This window comes from Heterobasidion irregulare (genome assembly GCF_000320585.1).
Source record: "Heterobasidion irregulare TC 32-1 unplaced genomic scaffold scaffold_11, whole genome shotgun sequence".
NCBI classification, from domain to species: Eukaryota; Fungi; Basidiomycota; class Agaricomycetes; order Russulales; family Bondarzewiaceae; genus Heterobasidion; species Heterobasidion irregulare.
In genome coordinates, this window is record NW_009258207.1 from 1336780 (window position 1) to 1360702 (window position 23923).

The 23923-nt window shown below is 51.7% G+C and overlaps 10 protein-coding genes across 10 annotated transcripts; 6 read left to right on the forward strand and 4 right to left on the reverse strand.

Moving 5' to 3' along the window:
- Positions 1-48: 48 nt before the first annotated feature.
- Positions 49-1585, forward strand: MtC1 (mitochondrial substrate carrier; the record flags this gene model as incomplete). Its single annotated transcript, XM_009552893.1, has 6 exons — positions 49-306; positions 378-435; positions 495-523; positions 581-922; positions 988-1065; positions 1127-1585. The coding sequence occupies 6 exons, from the start codon at positions 49-51 to the stop codon at positions 1583-1585; spliced, it is 1224 nt and encodes a 407-aa protein (XP_009551188.1).
- Positions 1586-2737: 1152 nt separating this feature from the next.
- HETIRDRAFT_106182 (uncharacterized protein) lies at positions 2738-3930 on the forward strand (the record flags this gene model as incomplete). Its single annotated transcript, XM_009553362.1, has 3 exons — positions 2738-3002; positions 3052-3588; positions 3632-3930. 3 exons carry the CDS (start codon positions 2738-2740, stop codon positions 3928-3930), a joined length of 1101 nt encoding a protein of 366 aa, XP_009551657.1.
- Positions 3931-5364: 1434 nt separating this feature from the next.
- On the reverse strand, positions 5365-10017 carry HETIRDRAFT_460906 (uncharacterized protein; the record flags this gene model as incomplete). Its single annotated transcript, XM_009553363.1, has 6 exons — positions 9742-10017; positions 9107-9581; positions 8156-9047; positions 7732-8074; positions 6489-7671; positions 5365-5505 (listed from the first exon to the last, which is right to left on the reverse strand). The coding sequence occupies exons 2-6, from the start codon at positions 9563-9565 to the stop codon at positions 5365-5367; spliced, it is 3018 nt and encodes a 1005-aa protein (XP_009551658.1). The 5' UTR covers positions 9566-9581; positions 9742-10017.
- Positions 10018-10123: 106 nt separating this feature from the next.
- HETIRDRAFT_430103 (uncharacterized protein) lies at positions 10124-11339 on the forward strand (the record flags this gene model as incomplete). The annotated part of the gene is made up of 6 exons (XM_009553364.1): positions 10124-10296; positions 10364-10655; positions 10708-10790; positions 10846-11057; positions 11118-11202; positions 11255-11339. The coding sequence occupies 6 exons, from the start codon at positions 10124-10126 to the stop codon at positions 11337-11339; spliced, it is 930 nt and encodes a 309-aa protein (XP_009551659.1).
- A 248-nt stretch (positions 11340-11587) lies between these two features.
- HETIRDRAFT_52819 (uncharacterized protein) lies at positions 11588-14502 on the reverse strand (the record flags this gene model as incomplete). The annotated part of the gene is made up of 10 exons (XM_009552860.1): positions 11588-12061; positions 12122-12328; positions 12381-12622; positions 12677-13137; positions 13191-13270; positions 13325-13783; positions 13835-13957; positions 14011-14033; positions 14085-14268; positions 14311-14502. Coding segments are annotated over 10 exons (2445 nt in total), but the record flags the coding sequence as incomplete, so codon positions are not given.
- Positions 14503-15465: 963 nt separating this feature from the next.
- On the forward strand, positions 15466-17713 carry HETIRDRAFT_430105 (uncharacterized protein; the record flags this gene model as incomplete). Its single annotated transcript, XM_009553365.1, has 3 exons — positions 15466-15751; positions 15806-15964; positions 16029-17713. The coding sequence occupies 3 exons, from the start codon at positions 15466-15468 to the stop codon at positions 17711-17713; spliced, it is 2130 nt and encodes a 709-aa protein (XP_009551660.1).
- A 171-nt stretch (positions 17714-17884) lies between these two features.
- Positions 17885-18956, reverse strand: HETIRDRAFT_328167 (uncharacterized protein; the record flags this gene model as incomplete). The annotated part of the gene is made up of 5 exons (XM_009553366.1): positions 17885-18378; positions 18437-18555; positions 18613-18619; positions 18673-18751; positions 18834-18956. The coding sequence occupies 5 exons, from the start codon at positions 18954-18956 to the stop codon at positions 17885-17887; spliced, it is 822 nt and encodes a 273-aa protein (XP_009551661.1).
- Positions 18957-19324: 368 nt separating this feature from the next.
- HETIRDRAFT_235676 (uncharacterized protein) lies at positions 19325-22200 on the forward strand (the record flags this gene model as incomplete). The annotated part of the gene is made up of 13 exons (XM_009553367.1): positions 19325-19425; positions 19539-19617; positions 19673-19798; positions 19849-20235; positions 20290-20643; positions 20707-20864; positions 20918-20986; positions 21038-21197; positions 21256-21373; positions 21429-21667; positions 21729-21865; positions 21923-21946; positions 22005-22200. Coding segments are annotated over 13 exons (2148 nt in total), but the record flags the coding sequence as incomplete, so codon positions are not given.
- A 255-nt stretch (positions 22201-22455) lies between these two features.
- HETIRDRAFT_455249 (uncharacterized protein) lies at positions 22456-22935 on the forward strand (the record flags this gene model as incomplete). The annotated part of the gene is made up of 3 exons (XM_009553368.1): positions 22456-22721; positions 22777-22858; positions 22921-22935. 3 exons carry the CDS (start codon positions 22456-22458, stop codon positions 22933-22935), a joined length of 363 nt encoding a protein of 120 aa, XP_009551663.1.
- A 262-nt stretch (positions 22936-23197) lies between these two features.
- Positions 23198-23403, reverse strand: HETIRDRAFT_174843 (uncharacterized protein; the record flags this gene model as incomplete). The annotated part of the gene is made up of 2 exons (XM_009553369.1): positions 23198-23290; positions 23347-23403. The coding sequence occupies 2 exons, from the start codon at positions 23401-23403 to the stop codon at positions 23198-23200; spliced, it is 150 nt and encodes a 49-aa protein (XP_009551664.1).
- Between the last annotated feature and the right edge of the window lie 520 nt (positions 23404-23923).

The window sequence follows — 23923 nt, forward strand, 5'->3', positions numbered from 1 at the left end:
CCAAGTTTGGAACCCACGCACGCACACACCGTTCTCTCTCAGACCGCCATGTCCGCACACTCTGAAGACCCAGAGCGCCAGCCCCTCCTCGCTGGGCCGGCTGCCAATCCACAGACGTACACCGACGCACAGATAGAGCATGCATCGCCCGTCGACGTCATCGTCGCCTCCGACGACGCCGACGCGCTCGCACCGAAGGAAAAGGTCTCCGCATGGACCGCCGCGTGGTACGTCGTCACCGCCTCGCTCGCCACCGCCACCCTGGTGCTGCTCGTCAAGGCCTTCATCGATGCGGACGACGTCGAGGTGTGCCCCGTCCAGCCTTCTCTCCCCCCTGTCCCTGTCCTCCTCTCTGAGCCGTGCGCCCGTACGGGCAGTTTGACCTCGGCGAGGCCCTGAAGAAAGCGCTTGGCGGCGGGCTCAGCGGCGCTGCGGGTATGTAGGCCGACTCTTGCGCATATCCGTCCCGCGACCTCATCCTCGCGCCCCCACAGCCATGATCCTACAAGTCCTCACGCTCATGGTACGCCACTCCCTCCCTCTCTCTCCACCCCCTTTCGCCTCCCTCACCCCGCCCTAGCCTCTCCGCACGGTCATGAACTACCAATACCGCTACGGGTCCACCACAACCGAAGCCCTCCGCACGCTCTACGCCGCCGGCGGGCCCGCGCGCTTCTACGCGGGGCTGTCCGCCGCGCTCGTGCAGGGTCCCGTCGCGCGCTTCGGCGACACCGCCGCGAACGCGGGCATCCTCGCGCTCCTGCAGAGCAACCCGCTGCTGAGCCGCCTCCCCGCGGCCGCGAAAACCGTGTTCGCGTCCGCCGCGGCCGCGCTGTTCCGCATGGGCCTGACGCCGGTGGATACCGTCAAGACGACGCTGCAGACGCAGGGCGCGCGCGGGTGGGGGATCTTGAAGCGCCGGGTGCGTCGCGGTGCGCGTGCGTGCGTGCGTGCAGTGTGTGCGTGCTGATGGGAGCCACTTTGAAGGTCGAGGTGTATGGGTTTGGATCGCTGTTCTACGGCGCGTGGGCAACCGCGGCCGCCACCTTCGTCGGACACTACCCCGTACGCCCCTCCTTCCTTCCTCTGTCCACCACGCGCCGCTCACCGCCCCCGCGCGCGGCAGTGGTTCAGCACGTACAACTACCTCGACGAAACGCTTCCTGCGCCGCACACACTCCTCCAAAAGCTCCTCCGCCAGGCGCTGATCGGCTTCGTCGCCTCCGCGCTCTCCGACACGGTCTCCAACTCGCTGCGCGTCGTCAAAACGTACCGCCAGGTGAACGAGACGCGCGTCGGGTACGTGGCGGCCGCGCGCGCGGTCGTCGCCACGGACGGTATCAAAGGATTGCTTGGGAGGGGGTTGAGGACGCGGATATTGGCGAATGGGTTGCAGGGGGTGATGTTTTCGGTGCTGTGGAGACTTTTTATGGATCTGTGGGTGTCTCTTTCATTTTTTTTCCCTCGTTGTTTCCGTTTTTTCTTGATCGGTTTGGCTTGGTCTTGGTTTGCGATGAGCGGGGTGCTGATGTGGCCTTTGTGTGCGTTTACAGGTGGAACGAGAAGACGAAGTAGAGCGTGGTAGGTTTCATGGTCAGAGTGCGAGTGCTTCATCATGTAAAGGTGGCGATGTTGTAAGGTATACCGAGTCAACTGGGCGTTTCCTTCTTACGAACAAATCGTGCGGGACGCAAGGCGAGGGTTCCGACTCGCTAAGAAGGCGATGCCGTACCAATGATGCCTGACCGGTTTGGATTCGTGAAGGTATCCCAGCGTGGCGGGGAATTTTTTTGTCTCTAGATTTGCTGGAGATCTCATAGCGACTGACGGTCCCCGACACTGCATAGTAGCACGGACTGGCGCTTGAGAAGGTGCTGACCGGCGACATTCACAGCTCTGGAGCCTGTGGAGACGTCACCAAGACATCGTGTTTCATACTGCTGCCGGCTTCGTACTCGTACGAAGCTAGCCGCTCGACCGCGAGCATTCTCGATTCGCTCTCTTGTTTTTCTATTGTTCCAAGGTTCGTCGCGTCTCGTCAGCGCCAGCATCTACCTCCCACGACGCTCTTTGCTAATCTCACCACCCTCGATACACTCAGTTCATGCCTCGTCGACGCATAAACATGCCCATTCTGTATGCAGACCGGCTCTCATCCTCACCCGGAGTCGACGCTCGCTACTGCGTCGCTACGGAACTAACAGGGACGTGGACATCGTCATCTCCCCTGGTAAATTGCCCATCGTCAGACGCACCTCGGACTCGAGTCTCGTCGGAGCAAGCGCTCATTTTCTGATAACATTTTCCTCGTTTTGCCTTGTACGGGGCTTTCACGTTGACAGGCAATTTGAATCTGATCGAGTTCAAGAATGACATGCTCAACGTGGAGCAGCAGGAGTGACTGGTCCGAACGCATGCACACGACTAAATCATCGTGTATCCGCCCCTCTTCGACTCGCGGTCTGGACAGGGAGAGATCTAGACACCGTTTGCCATGACGGATACTTCATCTCGGATTTTTTCCGTAGTGTACGTATTGAATTCTTCTGTCGCGTGCAGTCGCGGAAAACACGTTCTGCTCTCTCGAGTCATAGCCTGCTTCGGTACTCATTATCGCCGATCGGATTTCTCATGTGGTTCTGCTTTGGGTCGGCCTACTTCATAACGGTTCGCCATCTCCAATTCAACCCCTATCGGTCCCCCAACAACCCAACTCGTCAACGCCAAAGAGCTCTCCATGGACTCATTGCCCTATGAGCGCCTCGACGCCATCGTCAGCAAAATGCACCATTTCAAAGATTTATTGCAGATTCGAACGTTGAACAAGACGTTTTGCGCGTTGGCCACGCCGCGCGTCTTTCGCGAAGTCATAGTCACTAAACATTTCACTAGTGCCGCGGTATTTGACGAGATCCTACAAAACGACGCGATCGCTCAAAGTATCGAAACAATCACCTTTCGGGAGGGAGGTGACCACGAATATGCTCACGTTCAAATCCGCGGTATGGTTTGTTCGATCGCATCACCGCAGGGGCACTAATTGTACTCTAGACACTGTGCCGGGGCCGAAATCGAATCTAGAGATCTCGCTGAAATCTCTCACTTCTTCATTCGCCCGTATCCATGATCTTCCGAGACTCAAAAACCTGGTTTTATCATTTTATCGCGAACCGAAACTTCTACTCCAATCGACCATTCTCTCTGCAATACTCAGCCGACCCCACCCACTTTCCCTCTCCTCCCTCGCCCTTGACGGCTTGATGTCACTTCACGACTCCATCTATGATCTCCCTTCATTTAAGGGCCTCTTTGGGTCACTATCCAGTCTTATGATCACGACTAAGTTTACCGGCGACCCGAAGTCCCACTCTCGGAATGCTTATATCCGTTTTTGGGAACAAGGGATTCAACACAGCGTACTCGGCTCACTCTCTCACTCTCTCACCTCGTTCATTCTCCACAGCGACGTTGACGTGGGCATTGTACCCAGGCTTGATTTCTCGCAGGCGACTTTCCCCGTGCTTGAGTTCCTCTGGTTGGGGAGGATCTTGTTCAATGCGGTCACGCACGTCGAAGATTTTATTTTACGTCACAAGGGAACACTGAGAAAGCTGTGGCTCACGGAGTGCAGAATTGCGATTGAAGACCCGGCGCACGAAGCCGCGCCAGTGGTCGCATATATGGGACTACTTTGCCGAGGAACTGAAGGCGTTGGGGACACTGAAAGTGGAGTCCGAATCTCACTGGTTTGAGGACTATTCAGACTCTGACCTCGACGATGGGGAACCGATGAACTACGTACAGCTGAAAGAAGGGCGTCAGGGGACCCGGTATGCGTATTCGGCAATGGAGGGGTCACCGTATGACGATAGCGATGCTCGGGCACTTCAAAAGTTTTGGTGTTTGATTCATCCGGAGGACGAGTACTGAAATGGAGATTCGCGGGCGGTATCACTTCCGGTCAGAGCGATTATCATCACGAGCAAAGATGTAGACGTATGCTAGGACAGCGCTAATGATGATGTGAGCGATGCACGAGATCTGATAATTCGACTTTCAGGAGAGATATGAAGCATTTCATACAATTGGCGAACGAACATTCGAGGATATATATTCTCTTGACACTCTGTCTCCAAGGCGTAGATGGCGATTATGAAGAGGTTTACCACGGAGGCGATGGTGACGAAGGCGGCAATAGATATGATGAGGGTGATAGATACGACGGCGCTGATGCAATGTACGGCGACGACAGTGCAGACAACAACGGTGACAAAATTAACGATACTATTAGATAGATCATGTCGTCAGTTGAATTTTCCGGGTTATGAACACCGTATACATATGTGAATAGTATCATGACAATTTGAGAACACCATTGTACAGGCTTCTTTCTCCCAGATTATGTTCAAGTTGGTACAATCGCCATTCGGTGTCGATGCGCATTGGGCGAATCAAATTAGCAGATCAGTGAAGGACTTCATGAAAATTCCCGAATATCTAGATCACAAATAGACTAACAAAGATATCTCAAATTCTTGTGCAAGGAAAATCCGAAAATCCGCTGCAAAGCATGGCAGGTGCATTGCTACTTCAAGATATTCAGCCCTCGGCAGCTAGAAAATCCCACAAGTCCGTGCACACATCAGAGCGGGTGCTTCCACAGAGGAGGCCAGCAACTTGCTCATGTAGTGCGTCGCAGCAAGGGGCCGACCTTGACACCTGGAAGATGATCGGAACCCTTGGCCAGTAAGAGCTGGGAATGCAGGGACTCGGGGAGGTTTTTGACGCGATCCGGACAGAGCATTTGAGAGATCAAGCTCCCACTGCAATGGAGGATGAGATGTAACTTGAAGGATGCGACAGTCTGGCCGTCACCAGCTCCTATCCAAAAAAATCCCACCCTCCCGAAAACTCGTCCGACGAGTCGCGCCCCAATATGCACTCCTATGCACTCCCCCAGCAGCTACGGTGAGCGAGTGCATGGCGCCTGCCATATAATTGCGGTGCAAACACCCTCCGTACCATTAGGTGGAGTCAAAACGCCCACATCGCGTTACAAGGCACTTGCGCACAGAGTCCTTCCCCCAGTGCACAAAGTGGCCGCATAGATCAGGAAGAAAGGGCGATGTGGAAAACCGACTGCGCACATTATATCGGTGCGCAAAATCCTCTGTATATCTGAAATCTGTGCACGAGTGCACAGCCGACCAGAAAAATAGAGAGCCGGTCGATCGTGTTTACTCAGGAATCCGTGAATGGGCCAGGACAGAGTCAACTGCAGTTCAGCTGTGTATTAATTGTATCATACTTGGACGAAAACGAAACCCTTACCAGCCGCTTCTCATCCCTATCTCCTTCACGAGCTCATACGACGCCACTCTCATCCATCACCTTGAGCAGCGTGGACGGCAGCTCGCTCGTTTTCTGCTGCCACCCGGAGACGCTTGGGCGCTCAATTTGGCAGGACAGACCGATGAAAAAGGTGGCGAGGAGGGCGACGGAGGACTGACGGAGGGCAGCAGGTGGAGAGTCAGCAATACGACTGGTCACTTACAGTAAGACTTGCTGCCATCATTCTCATGTGCTCTCACACTCCGCACACTTTTAAGTGTTTTATGGCTACCCCAGAAGTGCTCATCACCTTGGATCCTTACTTACCTCCTGTCATGGCAGAATGGAGGCCGAATCTCGGTGCTGTCGGCGACACCAAGTCCATCATCGATGCATTAGCCGCCCTATGCGTTAGTAGCTGATCTTGCTGTTGATATTCACAGCTTTTTCTGGTCAGCTTTCTGTCATCACTTCACTGGATTCTGCTACGCGGACCACATCGTCGAAAAATTCATCCCGCAAGTGGCTACCGTCGACGCTTTGGGTACCAATGAATGTCGTAACCTCCTGGAGATCGAAGAAGCGAAAGATGTCAGCAGGACCTTTGCATCCGAATATAGCATTCCTGGCGTTCGTACAATCATTGCCCCTGCACCAATGCGATCGAAAGAACCATACCACGATAGCCCTGCCAAAATTGAATTTCCCCGATGGCCTGAGCGATAGCGTCCTGTTGCAGGATCTTGCCGAATACTGTGGCGCTAGTGAAAGAATTGTGGACTGCGACTTTGCGAAAGACGCGCTGCGTGGCCAACGTGCAAAGCGTCCTGCTCAGCGTTCGAATCTGTAATGAATATTTGCGATGGTGAATTCTGCGACAGTCTGTTCCGTAGAACCCAGGCAATGATTTCTTCCCATCGGACCGTGGCTAGGGTCCATGGAGGAGAAACACATTCCAAAAGAAAAATGGCCAGGAGCGAATTTTGACACCCACGAACGCTTAAGCAACGGAGTCGATCCTTACTGTACTAGAAAGTTCATTAGTTTAGCAGTGTATTCCAACCAAATTTAACAAGTCCTTGATAGTCTGCACCTCTCTACCAATCTCACCTCCTCACACTCAAGATTCTTCCCACTCTCCCCACGACTCGCCGCACCCCGATATGCACTCCAAGTACAACTCCAGCATCTACGGCGAGCAAGTGCATGGCACCTGCCATGTATCGCGGTGCGAACACCTTCCACACCATCAGATGACGGCGAAGCACTGCCGCGCCCACTGCTGCGCCGAGCAGCAGCGCAGTGAAGTAGACCATCACGCCGAGGGAAGCCCGCACCGCGTTGCGATGCACCTGCGCACCAGGTTCTTCCACTTTGACTCTTCCATCATTCGCCTCCTCCGCCTTCGGGTCCACAGGCGCCGATACGACAGGTAGGGGCGCCACATTCCACAGCGCGACCAATGGCACTGCAAGTGCACAGAGGACCACCGGACCGACAGTGTTCAGCAGCACAAGCGCCGGAGACCACGGATACGTCACGCTTGCGCTCAGTACGAATGCCGACTTCCATTGCAGCGACGGCACAGTCGCTTGGTGTCCTGTCGCGAAGAACGACAGCAATGCAAGTAGCGCCAGTGGGACGATCTCTTCGAATGTCACTTGAGCCTCAAGACCGGTGGTTCCTGGGCCCTGCAGTTCCGCCATGGCTTGCCCTGACTGAGCACGCAGGAGTGCTAGAGCGGCCGCGGGATCTGCTATGAAAGCATCCTGCAGCGCGCGGGCATCTCGCACGCTGTCCACGACCTCGAGGTGTGCGAGCAACGCCAACGTTCCGAAGCCAAGCGCAACTTGGCCCGAGAGCTGCGTGGCCGCCCAAGTGAGCCCGAGCGCGATGCACCAAAAGATGAGGTATGGCGCGCCGAACGCGTTGGCAAATCCGAGAATGGTGACGCGTGCTTTAGCATTAGGACTAGAACCAGGTAGTGCGCGCTCGGTCGTGATATGTAGCGCGACAGGGACGGCGGTCCAAAGGGCGCCACCAGCTAGGAGCATTCCACCTATCGTACACCACCCTACGATCGTCCTCAGTAGCCTCAGATCCGCACTTACGCCAAGAGCCTGCGCGCTGTCGATCCACTCCACCATCCAATACGCCGTGCCACCAAGGAGCGTCGGTGTAAGAATATAAGGTAGAAAGATCGACGCAACACCGTTGTCAGATTTGGAAATCGCGAGCACCCGTCGAATTGCAAAGGGAAGGAAAATACAAGCTGGGCAGATGATCGCAATGACAATGGTGGGTGGTGACGCAACGGTGCCGCCGGCGAAGTAAGTGACACTGCACCATGGTTGTTGTTCTTCTCTGCAGACAGTGCTTATTGCCATTAGACGTACGCACGCTGCGAAGACTGCGGAGAAGAAGAGTATGCGTCTGCGCAGGCGCGCGGTTGGTGCAGAGAATGATGTCAAAAATGCGGGAACTGATGTGGTGAGGAGTAGGAAAGGAATGATGCGGTCTTCCCAGAAGGTGTACGAGTTGGAGAGAAACGCAAGCGGATGAAGCACAAGTGGCACGAGCGACCAGGAAAGATGTATACGAGGTGGAGCGGTAGCAATTACAGCAACAGCTGAGCCCACAGATGCACCGAAGATGAGGAACTGGATTAGAGAGACTCCTTTGAAACCAAACACTGCTTGTACCGGCATGTGAGCAATGGCGCCCAGTGTGGCACCCGCCAACGCTGCTAATAGAGACTTTCGCGTCAACGTCGAGATCCAGGGCTCCCATTCCGCTCCAATGCGTCCACTATGTTGGAACATACCCCATCCGACTACCGAACTGAGGCCCAGTATGATTAGGCCAAACACGATTAGTCCTACGTTGAATTGTGCCCACAGCGAGCGGCAGGTCTCCAATGCCAACCGCGTGTACTCAACAGATTGCTCCCGTCTCTCTGATGGTTCAGCACTGACGACTGCACCCCACTGCTTTTGCAGGCCATCCCACACGCCGTCGAGCTCGCCGCCAGCAGAGCTTGCACGGTACGTTGCTAGGTACGCGTTGACCTGCCGTAGGTTCAAGCTGAGTGCATTTTCGTACTCGATACCCGATTCGCCACGCCAGAATAACTCAGGTATGACAGTGCCAAGGTTATTGAACGGAATGGGTAGGCCGAGGAGGAGCGATAATGACGAGACCAAATCGATTTGTTGAACACGGCGATGCGGAACAGATGCCCCAGGAAATATGACAGTCTTCTGTAGGTGCGAGGGAATCGTTGCATCTGCAACAGATAGTGGGAGACCTTTCGAGTAGATCCACATGCCAGAAGAGACCTCAAGATCGCCATCTCCGCCGTGGTCGCCTTTCCGATCCATGCCGTGGTCACCGAGCACGACGAGGAGAGTATCGGGCTCGAGGGCGTCGACGACACGGCCGAGAACGTCGTTCATCTGCTCCTGTTTGCTTTTCATTGCAGGGTGATCTGGACCCACGCGATGCCCGACGTGATCGACGCCTAGGAAATGGCCGATGAGAAAATCCCACGACTTTGCGTGCGGTGAATTGGTAAGAAGAGGGATGAGGTTGGCGATGACGCCATTATCAACCGTGTGCAGATCCTCCACATTGAACGAATCAAAGTCGTGCAGCATCTCGGGATGAAATGAAGAGGGAAAAACGGATAACCACGTGTCGTCTCCCATGAACGCGATCTAAGCCACCTGCGATAAGGTGAACTATACTTAAGATGTCAAGGTAGAAATGCACACACAGTCTTGTTTGCTACACGAAGCTGGTGTATGATGGAATCTTCGGCAATCGACGAACCACCAAAATTGTGGCCCATGTCAACGAAGGTCGGTAGAGATCCCGTGACAAGTCCCTTGATCCTCTGCAGCGTAGTTGTAGGAGGGTCAGCATACGCGTTGAACAAGAATGAGTGTTGCGGATATCGCGCGGTGAGTTCGCGAGGCAACGTCAGCACATTGTGATGGTAAGGGGAATGTGGCTCGGGAGGATTAGGGGATAAAAAATCGAAGCGAAGTGCGTCGACGATGAGGAAAACGGCACGTCTATGGGTGGGACGAAGAGTACAAGGAGAGGACGCGTCGCAGGACGCGAAGGATGCCAGCGACAGGCGCGTCAGCAGGAACCCGCGCGTAAATAGATAGATTCCTGCCAAATGCAGCAGAAATAGATAGAGGAGTACAGACGATGTTTTCAGTGACATGATGCGCTGTCAGTACCTGTATACAAATAAATCATGAGACCAGATTCTCAAACTATTTGTTGATCGGGGGATGTGGTCTCGAGTCAGCTTCCAATGAAGCTGAAAATAGACAGAGGTGCTGTCACCGAGCAAGCCGCGAGCCTCTGTGCACATGGACGATATAGGGGTCAACTCACTGAAAACCCAGCAGGTCAAGATGTCCCCTTCACTGATGCGAAAAAATGAACTGTATGACAGATAAAGCCGTTGAGCTTGTGTAGAATATCAAGCACGCTTTTTTATCACGGCAGTTGGAGTATGCGCTGGGTCTACCACGACAAGTTGACAAGTATGAGTCTAGGTTTCGTGAGAGCGGGTATTATGCGGAGGCGCTGGGGAGTAAGATAGAGGAGACGCGCGGCATGGACCGTTTTTATGCTGTAAATGCTGCAAATCGTAGCTGAGAAGGAGGGGATGTGACGGTGAGCACTGAGAGAAGACTCCTCAAGCGTGCCAGACCTTGGGTGACCTTTGTGACTTAGGTGACGCACCACTCTCCCGTTACACAGCCCGCAGGCAATGGCAGGCCCTTCGAGCAGTGTTTACAACGTCAATGAGAAGGTCTTGTGTTACCATGGGCCCCTCATATATGAGGCAAAAGTTCTTAAAGTCGAACACTGGGATGAAACCACGACAAAGCTAGGCAGTGTTGGTCCGCACTATCTCGTGCATTATCGCGGCTGGAAGCAAACGTACGCCCCTCGCAATGGCCTTATATGTCTGGTTCGACTGCGATCTGATCCTTTCGCGTCTGTGTAGATGGGACGAATGGGTTCCACCACAGCGGCTGCTCAAGTTCAACGAGGTGAACATCGCACTCCAAAAGTCTCTCATACAGTCATCAAAGGAAATAGCCGCTCAAAGCACGAATGCGAAAGCTTCGGCGACGACCAAGGCTCAGCCTGTAGGTCGGCGGAAGGAGGGACGAGGGACGAAGCGCGGTAGAGATGATGATGATGGCACAAGACGTCCTGAGCTGCGCCTTGTGATACCTGAGATTCTTAAGGTCCTTCTTGTCGATGACTGGGAGGCTGTTACCAAGAACAATCAGGTAGGAGCATGGTCGACAGCTGTACTTTTAGATGTCTAAACTGGGTTCACAGCTTGTTACCTTACCACGAAACCCTTCCGTGAAGGACATCTTGACTGACTTTCAGAATTCTGTTCTCGCTTCGCCCGCCCCTCAGTGAGTCTCACTATTGTTGCCATATACTCTATCGCTCATCTATGAGTCTCTTTAGACTGCGTGATCCTACGACGGTCTTGCCAACCATCATCGCAGGTTTACAGACATACTTCGATCGCGCTTTAGGGGCCAATCTCTTGTATTGTTTTGAAAGACCACAATATGCCGACATAAGGAAACGATATGTGACAGGGCCCACTGTTCAAGTCGGACAGGAGCGTGAGATGAGCGCCGTCTACGGTGCCGAGCATTTGTTACGCATGATCGGTGAGCCTTGCGCCTCCATCTCCCAAAAATACTATATATCAACATGTTTTCCCACGCCAGTGAGCCTACCGCAAATGGTTGCGGGATCAACGATGGATCCCGAAAGTGTCGCCTTGGTTCGTCATTACGTTACAGAACTCATGAAGTACGTGCTCATCTTTCTCGGGTTGCCCACTTTAATCTTTGACACGTCGAAGTTACATGATCAAGGAGCGCGACCAAATATTCCAAACTAAATATGACTCAGCGTCCCTGCAATACCAAAATGTATCCCGTTCGTAAAGTCAGACAATATTTGGTCCCCTGTGTGTTTCTGTCATTGGGATCAATTATTTCTCATACTCCCGAAGTGATCTGGAGCTTTTTAATTGTACAGTTTTCAACAGCTTCATACCGAATCAGTACACGTCAACTTTTTACTGTATGGTTTTTCAATACTCACGTAGCCCTCGACATAATGATTATGCAGGTAAAAATAAGAACCAAATATTTTAAATATACATGTAAAAAGCATCCGGAATCACTCGCTACTAAACCTCCTCTCCCATCATCATCGCTAACGCATCATTGCCCTCATCCACAGGAGCCTCATAAACTGCAAACATGCCCTCATCCTTGGCCTTCCCACTTGTCCACCCAACTCCACGACCCTCAAACACCCCCGGCCGCCTGTCTAGCAAAACGTCCAGCTCCTCGTCACTCATGATGTTCGCCTTGCCCGCATCGGTGCTCGGCACGACCTCTATCTTCTGGCCCTCGAGCGCGAGCAGCGACGTAGCCATCTCCGCGATTGTCTCCTGCTTGCCTGCCTTCGCCGCAGCGTGCGCAGGCATCTTGAACTTGCCCTTTGCGATGACGAGGGCCTCGAGCTGGCGTTTCTCGGATGCGCGCTGCATTATCGAATTCTCGATGGTGTGCTTACTGACAAGCCGGAAGATGAGCACCGGTCTCGTCTGCCCAATTCTGTGCGCACGATCTTGTGCCTGCAGATCCATTTGTGGGTTCTGAAGCATTCGATTGCGATGAGTGGCGTACACATATGGATGAGAAGAGTTGTGACCTACCCAGTCTTGATCATAAAAGATGACTGTGTCTGCGGCTGTCAAGTTGATACCCAACCCTCCCGCTCTAGTGCTGAGCAAAAATAAACGGGGGGCATTTGGATTGTTACCCCCATTCTGGAATCTATTCATCTCTTCGCGTCGCTCTAATGGCCCAGACGCCCCGTCAATGCGGCACAGTGGCCAGTGCTTGTATTCTGTTGCCCAGTCCTAGCAAAGCAAGCGTTCAGTAGTCGCATTCACATTATACATCAATACATACCTCGATAACATCCAGCATGGTTTTGAATTGACTGAAGACGAGCACTTTGTGTCCGCGTCGGAAAAGCTCGTCTAGCAACCGCTCGAGAACCATCATCTTGCCACTCGCATTGACCAGATCTTCGTTGATTACAGGTTGTTTCGTATTCCTGTCTAAAGGCCAATCGAAAAGGAATGGATGTGAGCATACTTTGCGCAATTGCATGATCGGCATCTGTAGATGCATGTTATTGATATTCTTGACTACAACGTAAAAGATTATCAATGATGGTCGAGCAAAAACGAGAAGAATCGAACCTCTCGTCTTGTACGCATGATCTCGTCCCAACGCAGCCGTATTCTTCCCTGTATCTCGCTCTTCGATCCCATGGGCCTGGCCCTTCTCCAGGCGCTTGAAAGATCTGTCATCGTTTCCATCGACATCGTACTTCTTCTTGTCTCTCTTCCTCAACTTTCTCGAGGATTTCCCTTCCTCTTCCTCTGGTTGTGCATCTGTTGCTTCTGCATCAGCTTTGTCATGAGGTTCATCGCCAATGAGGAGCCTTCGCAGTCCGCCACGCACGACTGCGTCGTAAAGCTCGCGCTGTTGTTCACTCAACGGTGCGTATAGCACGTATTCCTTCTTAGGTGGCAAAGACCGCTCTACGTCGGTTTTAACCCGCCGTAGGAGGAAAGGTTTCAGAATCGAATGGAGGGTATTGAGGATCTGTGTGCTCCTATCAGAGCCGAGCGAGTTGGAAAGAGTCGGAAGGTTGAACCTGCAGAGTTGCTCGGTACAGAATCCTCATGATAGATTTTAGGCAACACGCACCATTCTTGAAAGGAGTCAACGTCGTCAAAAATATCTGGAAGTATAAAGTTGAGGAGTGACCAAAGCTCCCCTAGATTATTCTAATGGTGCGCGTGTCAAAAGTACGCAAGCAGATAGTGATATCATGAACTTACGTGCAAAGGTGTTCCTGTGAGCACCATGCGCCCGGCGCTGGTATACTTCTTGACTTCCCTCATCAATAAGCAATCCATGTTCTTCAAGCGATGGCCTTCGTCGACGACAATATATCCCCACTTATACTTGGCCAAATGCAAACGATCCTTGATGACCATCTCGTATGTGGTGACGATAATTGGGAACGTTGACTTCTGCTCAGTCGAATCCACCAAATCCGACTCTGGTACCGGCTCTCCGCTCGCTTCAAACACTTCATCGTCCTCACGTTCTGAATCTGAATCTGGCTTCTTGACCTTGCGGCTGTGGTGCTTGACTTTGCTTTTGCCGGTCTTCGAAGGTCTGCCTCTGCCCTTTGAATTAGCGGTCGCCCCGACACGGTCGACGGGTAATGCCATGGCTGTTCTCCGGAGTTGGGCACGTTCTTGGGGTGTACCATGATACATACAAACATCGATCTACATAGCGAATGAGCGACATGCGGTAGAACGTTACTTGTCACCACTCACATCAGGGGCAAACTTTTTGAACTCGTCCATCCAGTTGTGAAGCACGCTTAGGGGACATACGATCAAGAACGGAGATTCGACACGGACGCGAAGATACGCAATGAATGCAATTGTTTGAATGGTCTGAAGCTACTAAGCCATTGCTCTCACGTCGAAAGATATGAAAAGGGACATACCTTTCCGAGACCCATTTCATCGGCTATGACAGCGGTTAGCACTAGCTTCTTATATACGGGACAATAGAGCCCACCTAAAATCCCCGAGATTCCATTCTCCCAGAGACTTACCATCCACGCCACGCCCTCAAGCTGGTAATCTTTCAATGTGGCGCCTGTCAACAACGCAGGCTGCACAAATATCGGCTTCGCGGTGTCTTCAGGGGGCACAACCTTGGCGCGCTTCGCGTTTGGCGCGTCTTCGCTGTCTTTGTCTTCCTCCTCGTCGCCACTGTCAACACGCGCACGCTTCCCGTAGACGCGTAGTCTGCCCGTCCCGCGAGCGGAGCCACGTCCGGGAACCATACTACGCGGTTTGGATTTGGATTTTGCCTGTGCGGCAACAGCAGCCTGTTTCTCGCGCGCACGGTCCATCTGGTCTTTCAACATGTTCGCGTAGAGAGAAGACTTTTGAAGAAGAAACGAGAGGCGAGCAAAGCGTGCCTCAGAGTCCTGTGGAAATTTTGTAATGTCAAGAAGCTATGCTAGATAAGATAGAGTTGCTGGTCATACATCGTCTTCGACAGGCTGAAGTTTTTTTGTAGACTGAAAGAACATAAGTACGAAATCAACAAAGGAACCTGATAGCCAACCACGCAGTCTTGTGGAGAAAGACGCGTCTGGAACGTACCGGCGCCATCTTGACCTCAGGTTCAGTATCTTCCTGATCCACGTCTTCTGAGTCGACGAATGGTGGCGAAGATGCCACGGTGCTGGATCCGGGAGGAGAAGTCATAGCAAAGGGCGTCGGTGAGGGTGGTGTGGATGTCATTATTTGTGAAGAGATTGCTGTGGACGACGATGTGGAAGAGAGGCAAGCAAAACCGTCGCGAACTGAACTTGCCGATCAAGTTCCCGCTGTGACGATGAACGTGACGCAGTTGGTAATTGGATCGCGACTTACGTCAGTGAACGCGTAGCCGCCGGCCCTAAACACGACGCAAGGCATGATCGCTATTGGGTGTCGGAATCAAGAAAGACGTTATGAAGACGGGAATGCATGAAAAAATCGCGACTGCACCAAAATTGACTTGGCAGCGAACTGCTATATTATCGTGCACATCGAGAGGAGAAACTAGGATGATCCTTACACGTGGTTTGATGCATCGAACCACCTGATCTTGTCGCGTACATGCGCGCGACTGACAGCCGTCACCTTCCGAGTCGCCTTTGAGTCTAGCTGATGACACTAATCGATCATTTATGTTCCAGCTCTTTGAGGTGAGCATATTCAAGCTTGGATTTTTTTCAAGCGGACAGGATGCCAAGTCATACACAACGTGTTAGCTATAACGTAACACGACATACGTGATCGATTTGATCATTCATCCTGCGACAAACACGATGCAGCGGCTTGTCTAGATAAAATCCATCCCAGTTGTGTGCAGCCTGCTCAAACTTTCTTGCATCTTGGATATGTCATCGTCGTCCTTGAGCACACTGTCCAGCTACAGCAGCGAGTCTCTGTTCTCGATCCGCGATAACAGGTCGAAAACCAGCGTCGACCGTCATCGACCTCGTTCTCGCACTCGAACTCATGCGCGTGGGCGTTCACCTAGTCGACGTCATGTTCCTGTGTCGCACAGGACTGATTCCAGAAGCAGAGTCAAAAATGGGGCAGGATCGTTGATCCCTGTTAGCGCAGTTGCTCCCCCGCGTTCACGAAGCAGGCCTACCATTCGCACTAATCTCGAGACGTATAGTACAGTATTGACAACTGAATCCACGGTCTCTTCATCTACCTCTCCATCCACAGATTCACAATCTTCCATCAGCGAATCGTCAGACGGAGACGACGAAGATATTTCCAGCCGCAGCCATCGACGGCGAAGGTCTTCGGGCCTGAGCGATTTGCCTCATGGGTCTGGGCATAACAATTTCTATGATGATCCCCCGAGGCTATGCAAACATTGTCGTCAGTCTCTCTTTCTGTTCTCTTGGTGCTGTAGTAACATCATAGACCTCGCGACACCCCACAGAACGTTCACCATACCAGATACACGGCCGTACGGATGTGCTGCCTGCCCTACAACTCGATCCTCACTCAAGTCTCATGGCCGCTTACCGACTGACTCATCTGACCGGTGCCCCGCCTTCCCCAATATCACCCAACTCCCCCATATTACCTGTCCATCTACCGCTCCATTTACTCCCTACGCTCTCTCCGACAGAGAAGCGTGCTCGACGTCTTGCGGTAGCTCTCGACGCAGATGACCCAGCGCAAAAAGATTGGGCCATGGAAGAGTACGTCAAGCTCGGGCAGGCCGGTCGGCGGCTAGTCCGAGAAGGCGTGTTCGAAGTCGATCTTCGACCAGAGGACAGTCGGAGCCGAGAAGAAGTAGAGGAGGAAGAGAGAGAGCGGGAGTGGGCTGCCGAAAGGTTCAAGGAAGGAAAAGTGGAAGACATCTATCAGAATGCTGCAGCAATTTTGAATCGTCTGTTACAAGCCCAGGAGGAATGGAACCTTGCCTGGAGAGACGGAGAGTGGCAGATGACGCCGTCTGTATTCCGAGAGCCAAGTTCGGATGTTGCAGATGAGCCAATACCCCAGGCGAACATTGACGAGGCTTTACTTGGTCATGATCTCAAGGGCAAGGGCAGGGCATTTCCCGACGTATACCCCTCATTAGTAGAGCAATCCCCCGCGCCTATCCTTGTCCCTTTGCCTCAGCCTCGACCTAACTCAACTGGTGGCGACACTGTCAAAGCTAACAGGACTCCCACTATCATGGAACAGCCACGTAGCCCGGATGAGGCCCCAAGTCCCGAGCTTCTCACCTACACTATGTCTTCCGTTTCTCAAATACAAAGTCGCGCGCGCACGCAGCCCACCGCATTTACACCAACTACGGATAACCTCTCGCGCTATAGCTACAACTACAGCAACGAGCCTATTATGTCGCCTACACCACAGAATGCGCGCGCTGATCGCGCCTTCGTCTCCTCTGATATTGAAGATATTCCCATTTCTTCTGATTTTGAGGGCTCCGATGGGGGTCTGACGACGCCTAGCCATTCGCGTGTGGGGTCACCTTCGAGGAGGCTCAGGCGCAACCGCTACATTTCCTCGGGTCTGACGACTCCCGCCCGATCCCCGTCTCCATCGCCCGCGCGTACTACAACTCCTCTCCCCGTGCCGGTCCGCTCCCCGTTACGTCTCTATGGTGGTGCTGGGTCCGATTCTGAAATAACGAGCCGTCCACAATCCCCATCTCCTACACGCACGCCTTCCCCCTCCCTTTCTGTTGACCTGGCGCCTGGCCCTCCACCATGTTCCCCGACTCCGCATGCCACGCAGCTCCCCTTCAATATACCCATGATCCCTTCTCTTGACCTGCCTTCCTCCTCACATTCCTTCCCGTCTCATCCCCCGCTCCCACCAATCCAGTTTTGGCTGCCAGCGTTGTCAACCAAGCCCGTTGAGACCACGAGCAAAGTTCCGCCCGTGTTTCTCGCTCTTGGCGCGCGCCGCGCTTGCATACCATACACACCAGCGTTTCAGGGACTAGATTTGCGTGTTGTGAGGCCTGTGAGTGCGAGAGAGAAACTGGCCGTTCGAGATGCTGTGAATGTTTTGATGAGACTAGGGGCGAAGGTCGTCGGGAATGGGATCGCGCAGAAAAGTAAAGGAGAGATGTGGAGTCTAAGCTATGTTGAATTCTGACATTCGTTGGTATTTGTACGCATGGCGTTGGCGAGCCCAATATTGCACTGATCGGATATTGTACCTACATGACATTGAAACGCTTTGGATGTTTTATTGTGACAATATCAAATCCTTATAGCGCATTGCACAGCAGAATACAGCGGAAAGAACTTACACAGGCAGCACAAACTATTCATTCACATCGTTCACGGGGTCATCCTCTAATCGATCCATCTCGATGTCTTCATCTACCAAATCTTCTTCTCCTGCGTCATCCTCGTCGTCCCCATCAATAATATCATTTTCTTCGTCTTCGGTATTGTAGTCTACCTCCGCTTCTTCTTCGCCAACTCCGGCCGCAAGCGCCTCGGTTTCAGGCATCTCTTGGTCCGTTGGCGAAGACAGTGTCAATATGCGTGTGTAGGGCACGGTAAAAGGTGGTTGACTTGTGCCATTGGCGTCCTCGTATTCCATGGCTGGCGGCGCGCTGATCGATGCGGCTCCTGAAGGTATCCTAGTATCCTCTACTACAGTTTCAGCACGTTCTTTTCCTTTGCGTGCTGTTGGTCTAGCCTTGCTCACGACCGAGCCACCATTAGGCACGAATGGAGGAATAGAGATAGTGGCGGGTGCGGATGCAGTGCCTGCGTTTCCTTTCTTCCCTTTCAAGTTGTCGCGATACACTGGCACGAATTTAAATCTCTATGTCTGAGGTGAGGGCGATGTATAAATGGAACACACATTGAAGCTCAGCCTGCAACGGCGGGACGAGGTCAGCAAACTCAATTATCTCCAATGCTTTGAGGACATCAGAGGCCGATATGCTTTTGTGCTGTTTGGAGTGGGCGACATCATGCGCGCTGAGCACAGAAGAATTAGCGGGGAAGAATGTAGAGCGAAAATATGGTATGTCCTACGTTGCAGCTGAACACGTGATTAACGCCAGTGTGATCGGTCACGAAAGGAAACATGCGCACCAAGATAGTTGATGAAAACTGTTGAGCCCTTCACCAGCGAGAGGACGGTGTCTTTCTGCAGCTTCGTGTTTTCTGGGATCTGGTTTGGTCGTGTCAGACGCGTCAGCTCACGTGAATGTATGTCCAGACTTCAGATGAGACGGAAAGGTTGATTTACGCACCGCCGACTTTGCGATTTTCGTGACTAGTGCGCGAGGGAGCTCGAAGTTCTCGATGCCCTCAGAGACAGCCTCTTGCTGAGCTTGCGCTGACGCTGGAACATTCGACGACTCTTTCCTCGGCATCTTTTGGGCTAATCTTATGAGATAGATGGCTGACCGCGAGTTGAGAAGGGAGAATTTGTGCTACAAGCTAATGCGATAGTGGTGAATATGGAACAGTTGAGAGGATAGAAGTGTGTTTGTTATACAACTCATACCTCGCTCGGTCGATAACCTACTTAGTTGCCATTAAATTATTTCCTCAAATTTGCCTGGTTCGAGAGCAATGACTAACAGTGACTACCTCATCGTTCGGACTATCTGCGAGCTTGTTTCGATTGAACCATCCAGTACCCAGCACTTTAGCACATGTCGTCGGGGCTGCTTTGAACATCTCAGAAAGCATCTCCAGCATCGTCACCCTCGAAGGACCTGCCCCCGAACCGTTGTCAATGTCTTCTGCAGGCGAAGACGAGGATAACACTAGATCGCATGGTTTCAAGAAGACGAGAAATCAGAGAGCATGCGATGTCTGTCGGCGAAGAAAAAGTCTGTTACACCTTTCATACCTCTGCCATCACGATTCTAATTTCGAGTGCAGTTCGATGTAGGTTACTCTTGCTATGACTCCTTCGCGAAGTTGACTTCAACCCTTGGATCAGGCAGTGAGGGGCAGATGCCTGGCTTTCGGTGCTCAAACTGTGTAGCCTACGACTTTGAGTGTACATATAACGATGTTCTGAAGGTAATGTCACCTTTATGAGTCATTGGTACCATTTATGAATTCACTCCTCGTTCAGAGACGAAGGCCTCCGAAAGGGTTAATGAATCCTTTCATATATATCTTTCTTTGCTCAAAAGTTCATTTCAGATACGTGGAAAGCCTTGAGGCGCGTCTCGAGAAGATGGAAGAACTCCTACAGAAGGTTATTTTTCGCTAACGACATCACCACAGCGATTGCTTATGGACTTTCAGCTCTGTCCTGATACTAACTTGTCACAAGAACTTCAAGCAGCTGTCAGAATAGAAGCAGAGCGCTCGGAAGTCAACGAGAGTTCTGTGACAACATCTTTGACCCCCATTCGAATACTCTCTCCTAGTACAATGGTCACCGATTTCGATTCCCTCGACGCCGATCCTGAATCAAGCGACGATGAAGGCGCCCAGACCAATCTGGTGCGAGAACATCTCAAAGATCTGTTTATCAACCCTGTACACAATCGCTTTTTTGGTAAGTCGAGCGGTGTGAAGCTTGTGAAAACTGCAATAGACCTTAAATTCGAGTACGCGGGGAAAATGCCGGACGAGAACACTGTTCATGTTTTAGGAAGGAAAAGGCCTGAATACTGGAATCTGCTTCCTGTACGATGCCACTGCGCCTCCTGTCTGGCTGACGCCCATTTACTTTTATTATAGTGGGAGCGATCCATCCTCGCTACTGAACAGCGAGTCTTCGATTTTCCCGAACCAGATCTTCTGAATGATCTCGTGGACCTCTTCTTTCAGTATATCAACATTTTTTTTGGACTTCTTCATCGTCCCCTCTTTGAGCAGGGTATTCAGGATGGTCTACATCATCGTGATAACGCTTTTGGTGGTCTTGTCTTGCTGGTCTGTGCCAATGCCTCCCGATATTCTTTCGACCCACGTGTGCGCCTCGAGGGCACAGATTCTTGGCACTCCTGCGGCTGGAAGTGGTTTATGCAGGTACAAATACTTCGCAAGTCACTTCTCATGTCGCCATGCCTGTATGATATACAGGTATATTCTGTGCGTAGCGTCTTGTTGTTTCATCGTCGCCATCTCACCAATGACGTCTGCCTGTGCTTCTAGCTATCGGCCATGTTCTTGCAAGGCTGCTCGTCCCCCCAAGCCTGCAGGACGCTGATCGGAGTTGGCATAAACTTGGCCCAAGATGTCGGAGCTCATCGGCGGAAGGTGTACGGCAACAAGCTTACTATTGAGGACGAACTTTGGAAACGTGCATTCTGGTACATCTTGTATACAAGGATTCTGATATCCTCTCACTCAACCTTCGTTGCAGGCTTCTCGTCGTCTTGGACCGGACATTGAATGCATCACTCGGTCGCCCCTGCGCGATTCAAGAAGAAGAGTAAGTATATCCCTGCTGATTGAAAATTTTACGAGTGCCTAACATCTCTAGTTTTGACTTGGATCTCCCGGCGGAGTGTGACGATGAACACTTCACGCATCCTGATCCCGAACAAGCCTTCAAGCAGCCAGCAGGAAAACCATCAGTCATGTCTCACTTTATATGTCTCATCAAGCTCGATCAGATTCTTGCCTTTGCTTTACGGACAATTGTGAGCATGCATTCTATTGAAGAAACACCTTACTTCTCACTATTTTTTCCATATTCAGTATTCACTTAACAAGTCGAAAGTTTCGCTAGGTTTTGTTGGACAATATTGGGAACAGCGTATCGTCGCTGAGCTGGACTCCTCCCTCAATAAATGGGTTGACTCTATCCCCGATCATTGTCCGTTATTCCTTGACTGCTTTCATTACTTTGATGGATACTGAGTGCGCTGTAGTACGGTGGGATCCTACCCGCGAACATCATGTCTTCTTCATGCAATCTGCTAGTCTTTACGGCGCCTACTACCATCTCCAAATACTCATCCACCGTCCATTCATCCCTTCCCCTCGCAAACCGTCACCTCTCTCATTCCCGTCCCTCGCCATCTGTATCAATGCTGCACGTTCGTGTAGCCATGTTGCCGATGTTCTATATCGCCGATCTCCAGAAGCGCCGATTCCTCACTTCCAGGTTGTATAATTTTCTGTCACAGAATATCATATACTAATGCACCTCGTCTTTAATCGTTGTTTAGCCTCCAGCCTTTATGGCAGCAACTGTGCTTCTGCTCAACATCTGGGACGTCAAACGTTCCGGAGTATCGATTGACCCAGCGAAAGAGGTAAAGGATGTACACAACTGTATGCATGTTCTCGCGGAAGCAGAAAAGAGGTGAGTGTGGACTCTCCAACCAATTCGTTGTCGGTTCAATGTTTGGTTTGTATTTAGATGGCACACAGCTGGCCGACTTTGGTAGGCGATATCATAAGATCTCATCGGTCGTAATCTTCTCAAACAAATGTCCATCAAGGGATGTGTTGTACGAGCTTGTCTCTGCAGGTGAATTGCCGCTACCCCAGTCCACTGTATCGTCTTTGAGACGCGAACGAGACTCGCACACTTCGGAATCGGATACCCCCAGCACTTTTATTCCCGCAGCAACCTCAACCTCAAGTCTGCATGACGATTCAATGCCTATCGCTGGCTCCAGTCGCATCTCACGGGAATCATCAACGACAACTCGACATCGCCGTCCTTCTTCATCTACCTCTGAGTCTCAGCTAATTACCACCTTCGTCGATCCTTATTCTTATCCTGCTCTCCCCATGCATAGCTACGAGCTCGGTCGTTTGCCTCTCAATCCACCCGACAATCTATCCAATGTCCTTGTCAACCCATTCACAACAGGACAAGCCTTACCTCCTCTCGAAAAATCAGGAATCACGCAATACAGTGCACCGGTGGGAGCTATATTGAGAACAATGCCTGCCTACTCCGGAGAAGAAGCGCAGGTCGTTGTTTCACATACGCCATTCATGGATGGCTCGTTTCCAGCCCAAGGATTCACACACGACGGTGCGAGCCCAAGTATCGCAACTAGCAGCGAAGCCTCACAATTGCTACTGCCGAGCACTTCGACGTATGCAACCGAAATATTCGGATTGACTTCGCCCACAAACGGGCAGCTCGGATCAGATTACGAGATGACGCATGACTCCTTGTGGTCCAATCTACCGTCAGGCTTTGAGTAATTGACTTCATGTACTCTCCCGCTACCAATATAGCTGATCACCTTTCAACAGATTGGAAGACTGGGACACCTTCATCTTCGGGTTTGGACAAATCCAACCCGATGTTCATCCTAATGGGCACTCAAACGGGACGGTGCCATGAAACACCTAAAGTGGTTCGAGTGCTCAAGATCATACATTGGCTCGGAATTGTAGGTGCGGCCCGTCTAAGATTTGCTGCGTACCTTGTTGAGATACCGACTGACAATACATACTCGCGAAATATTATAGGGCACATGCACAAAATCATACACACATTTGTGAATTTTGTATACACCTTGCTTCAACTGCTCGCCAACATCGTCCTACGCCACACTATACAGCTGTTGCTAATGACGCAGCAAGGTGCCCAAACTGCTGCACTTCTGATTTGCCCCAGTCGTCGTCGTCGATCCCAAGGACACAGTAATAATACAATGCATTCACACGAGCTCTAAGTGGAGAGAAGACCCGGCGTGAATGTGATGCAGATTTCTGTCGTTAGCCCCCGGTACAGTGACGACAGCCACACATAACGCGCTTGGCACTTAAGTCATTTGTATGATTAAAAACACAGTCACGGTTAATAAAGGGATTACTTACCGTTTTTGTCGTCAGTATCAAGCTTATACCTGCGGTCTCACTGGCGAAGAGTCTCATGAGCCACGATGTATCGACGATCTCAGAAACAGACCCCTCAAGCTGAAGTCGGTAGAGCTCCGGAGATGAACTCGATTTTGTCCACGAGGAGGATGACGCGTGACGTACTTTTTACAGATCTAGTATCTACTATCCAGACCAACCGCCTGCTGTCCTCTAATGGGAATCAAAGCAGCGTCATCCCAGCCTGATTCGCGGCACAGGCCCTCAGAAATCTATGAGGATGTATATGAGACACCACTCGTGGTTATAGGTTTTGGCAGTCGGGATCACGGCACGAAGGTCGTGTAAAGGAAAGCTCACAGCGGCGAAGGTACGCTGTCGATTCTTGCAACAGCTGTGGCGTTACCGATTACGTGCTTCATTGAATGAACAGCCTTCTTATCAATTGAGTCCTTTGTATGCCGACCACTTACAATATTGTGGCTGCATCATTTTATCCTGTGCACCCCACTGGTCACTAGGTCGGAAAGAAGTGCCCAGTAAATCAGTTGTAGCAGCTCTACGAAAGTGCACTGGC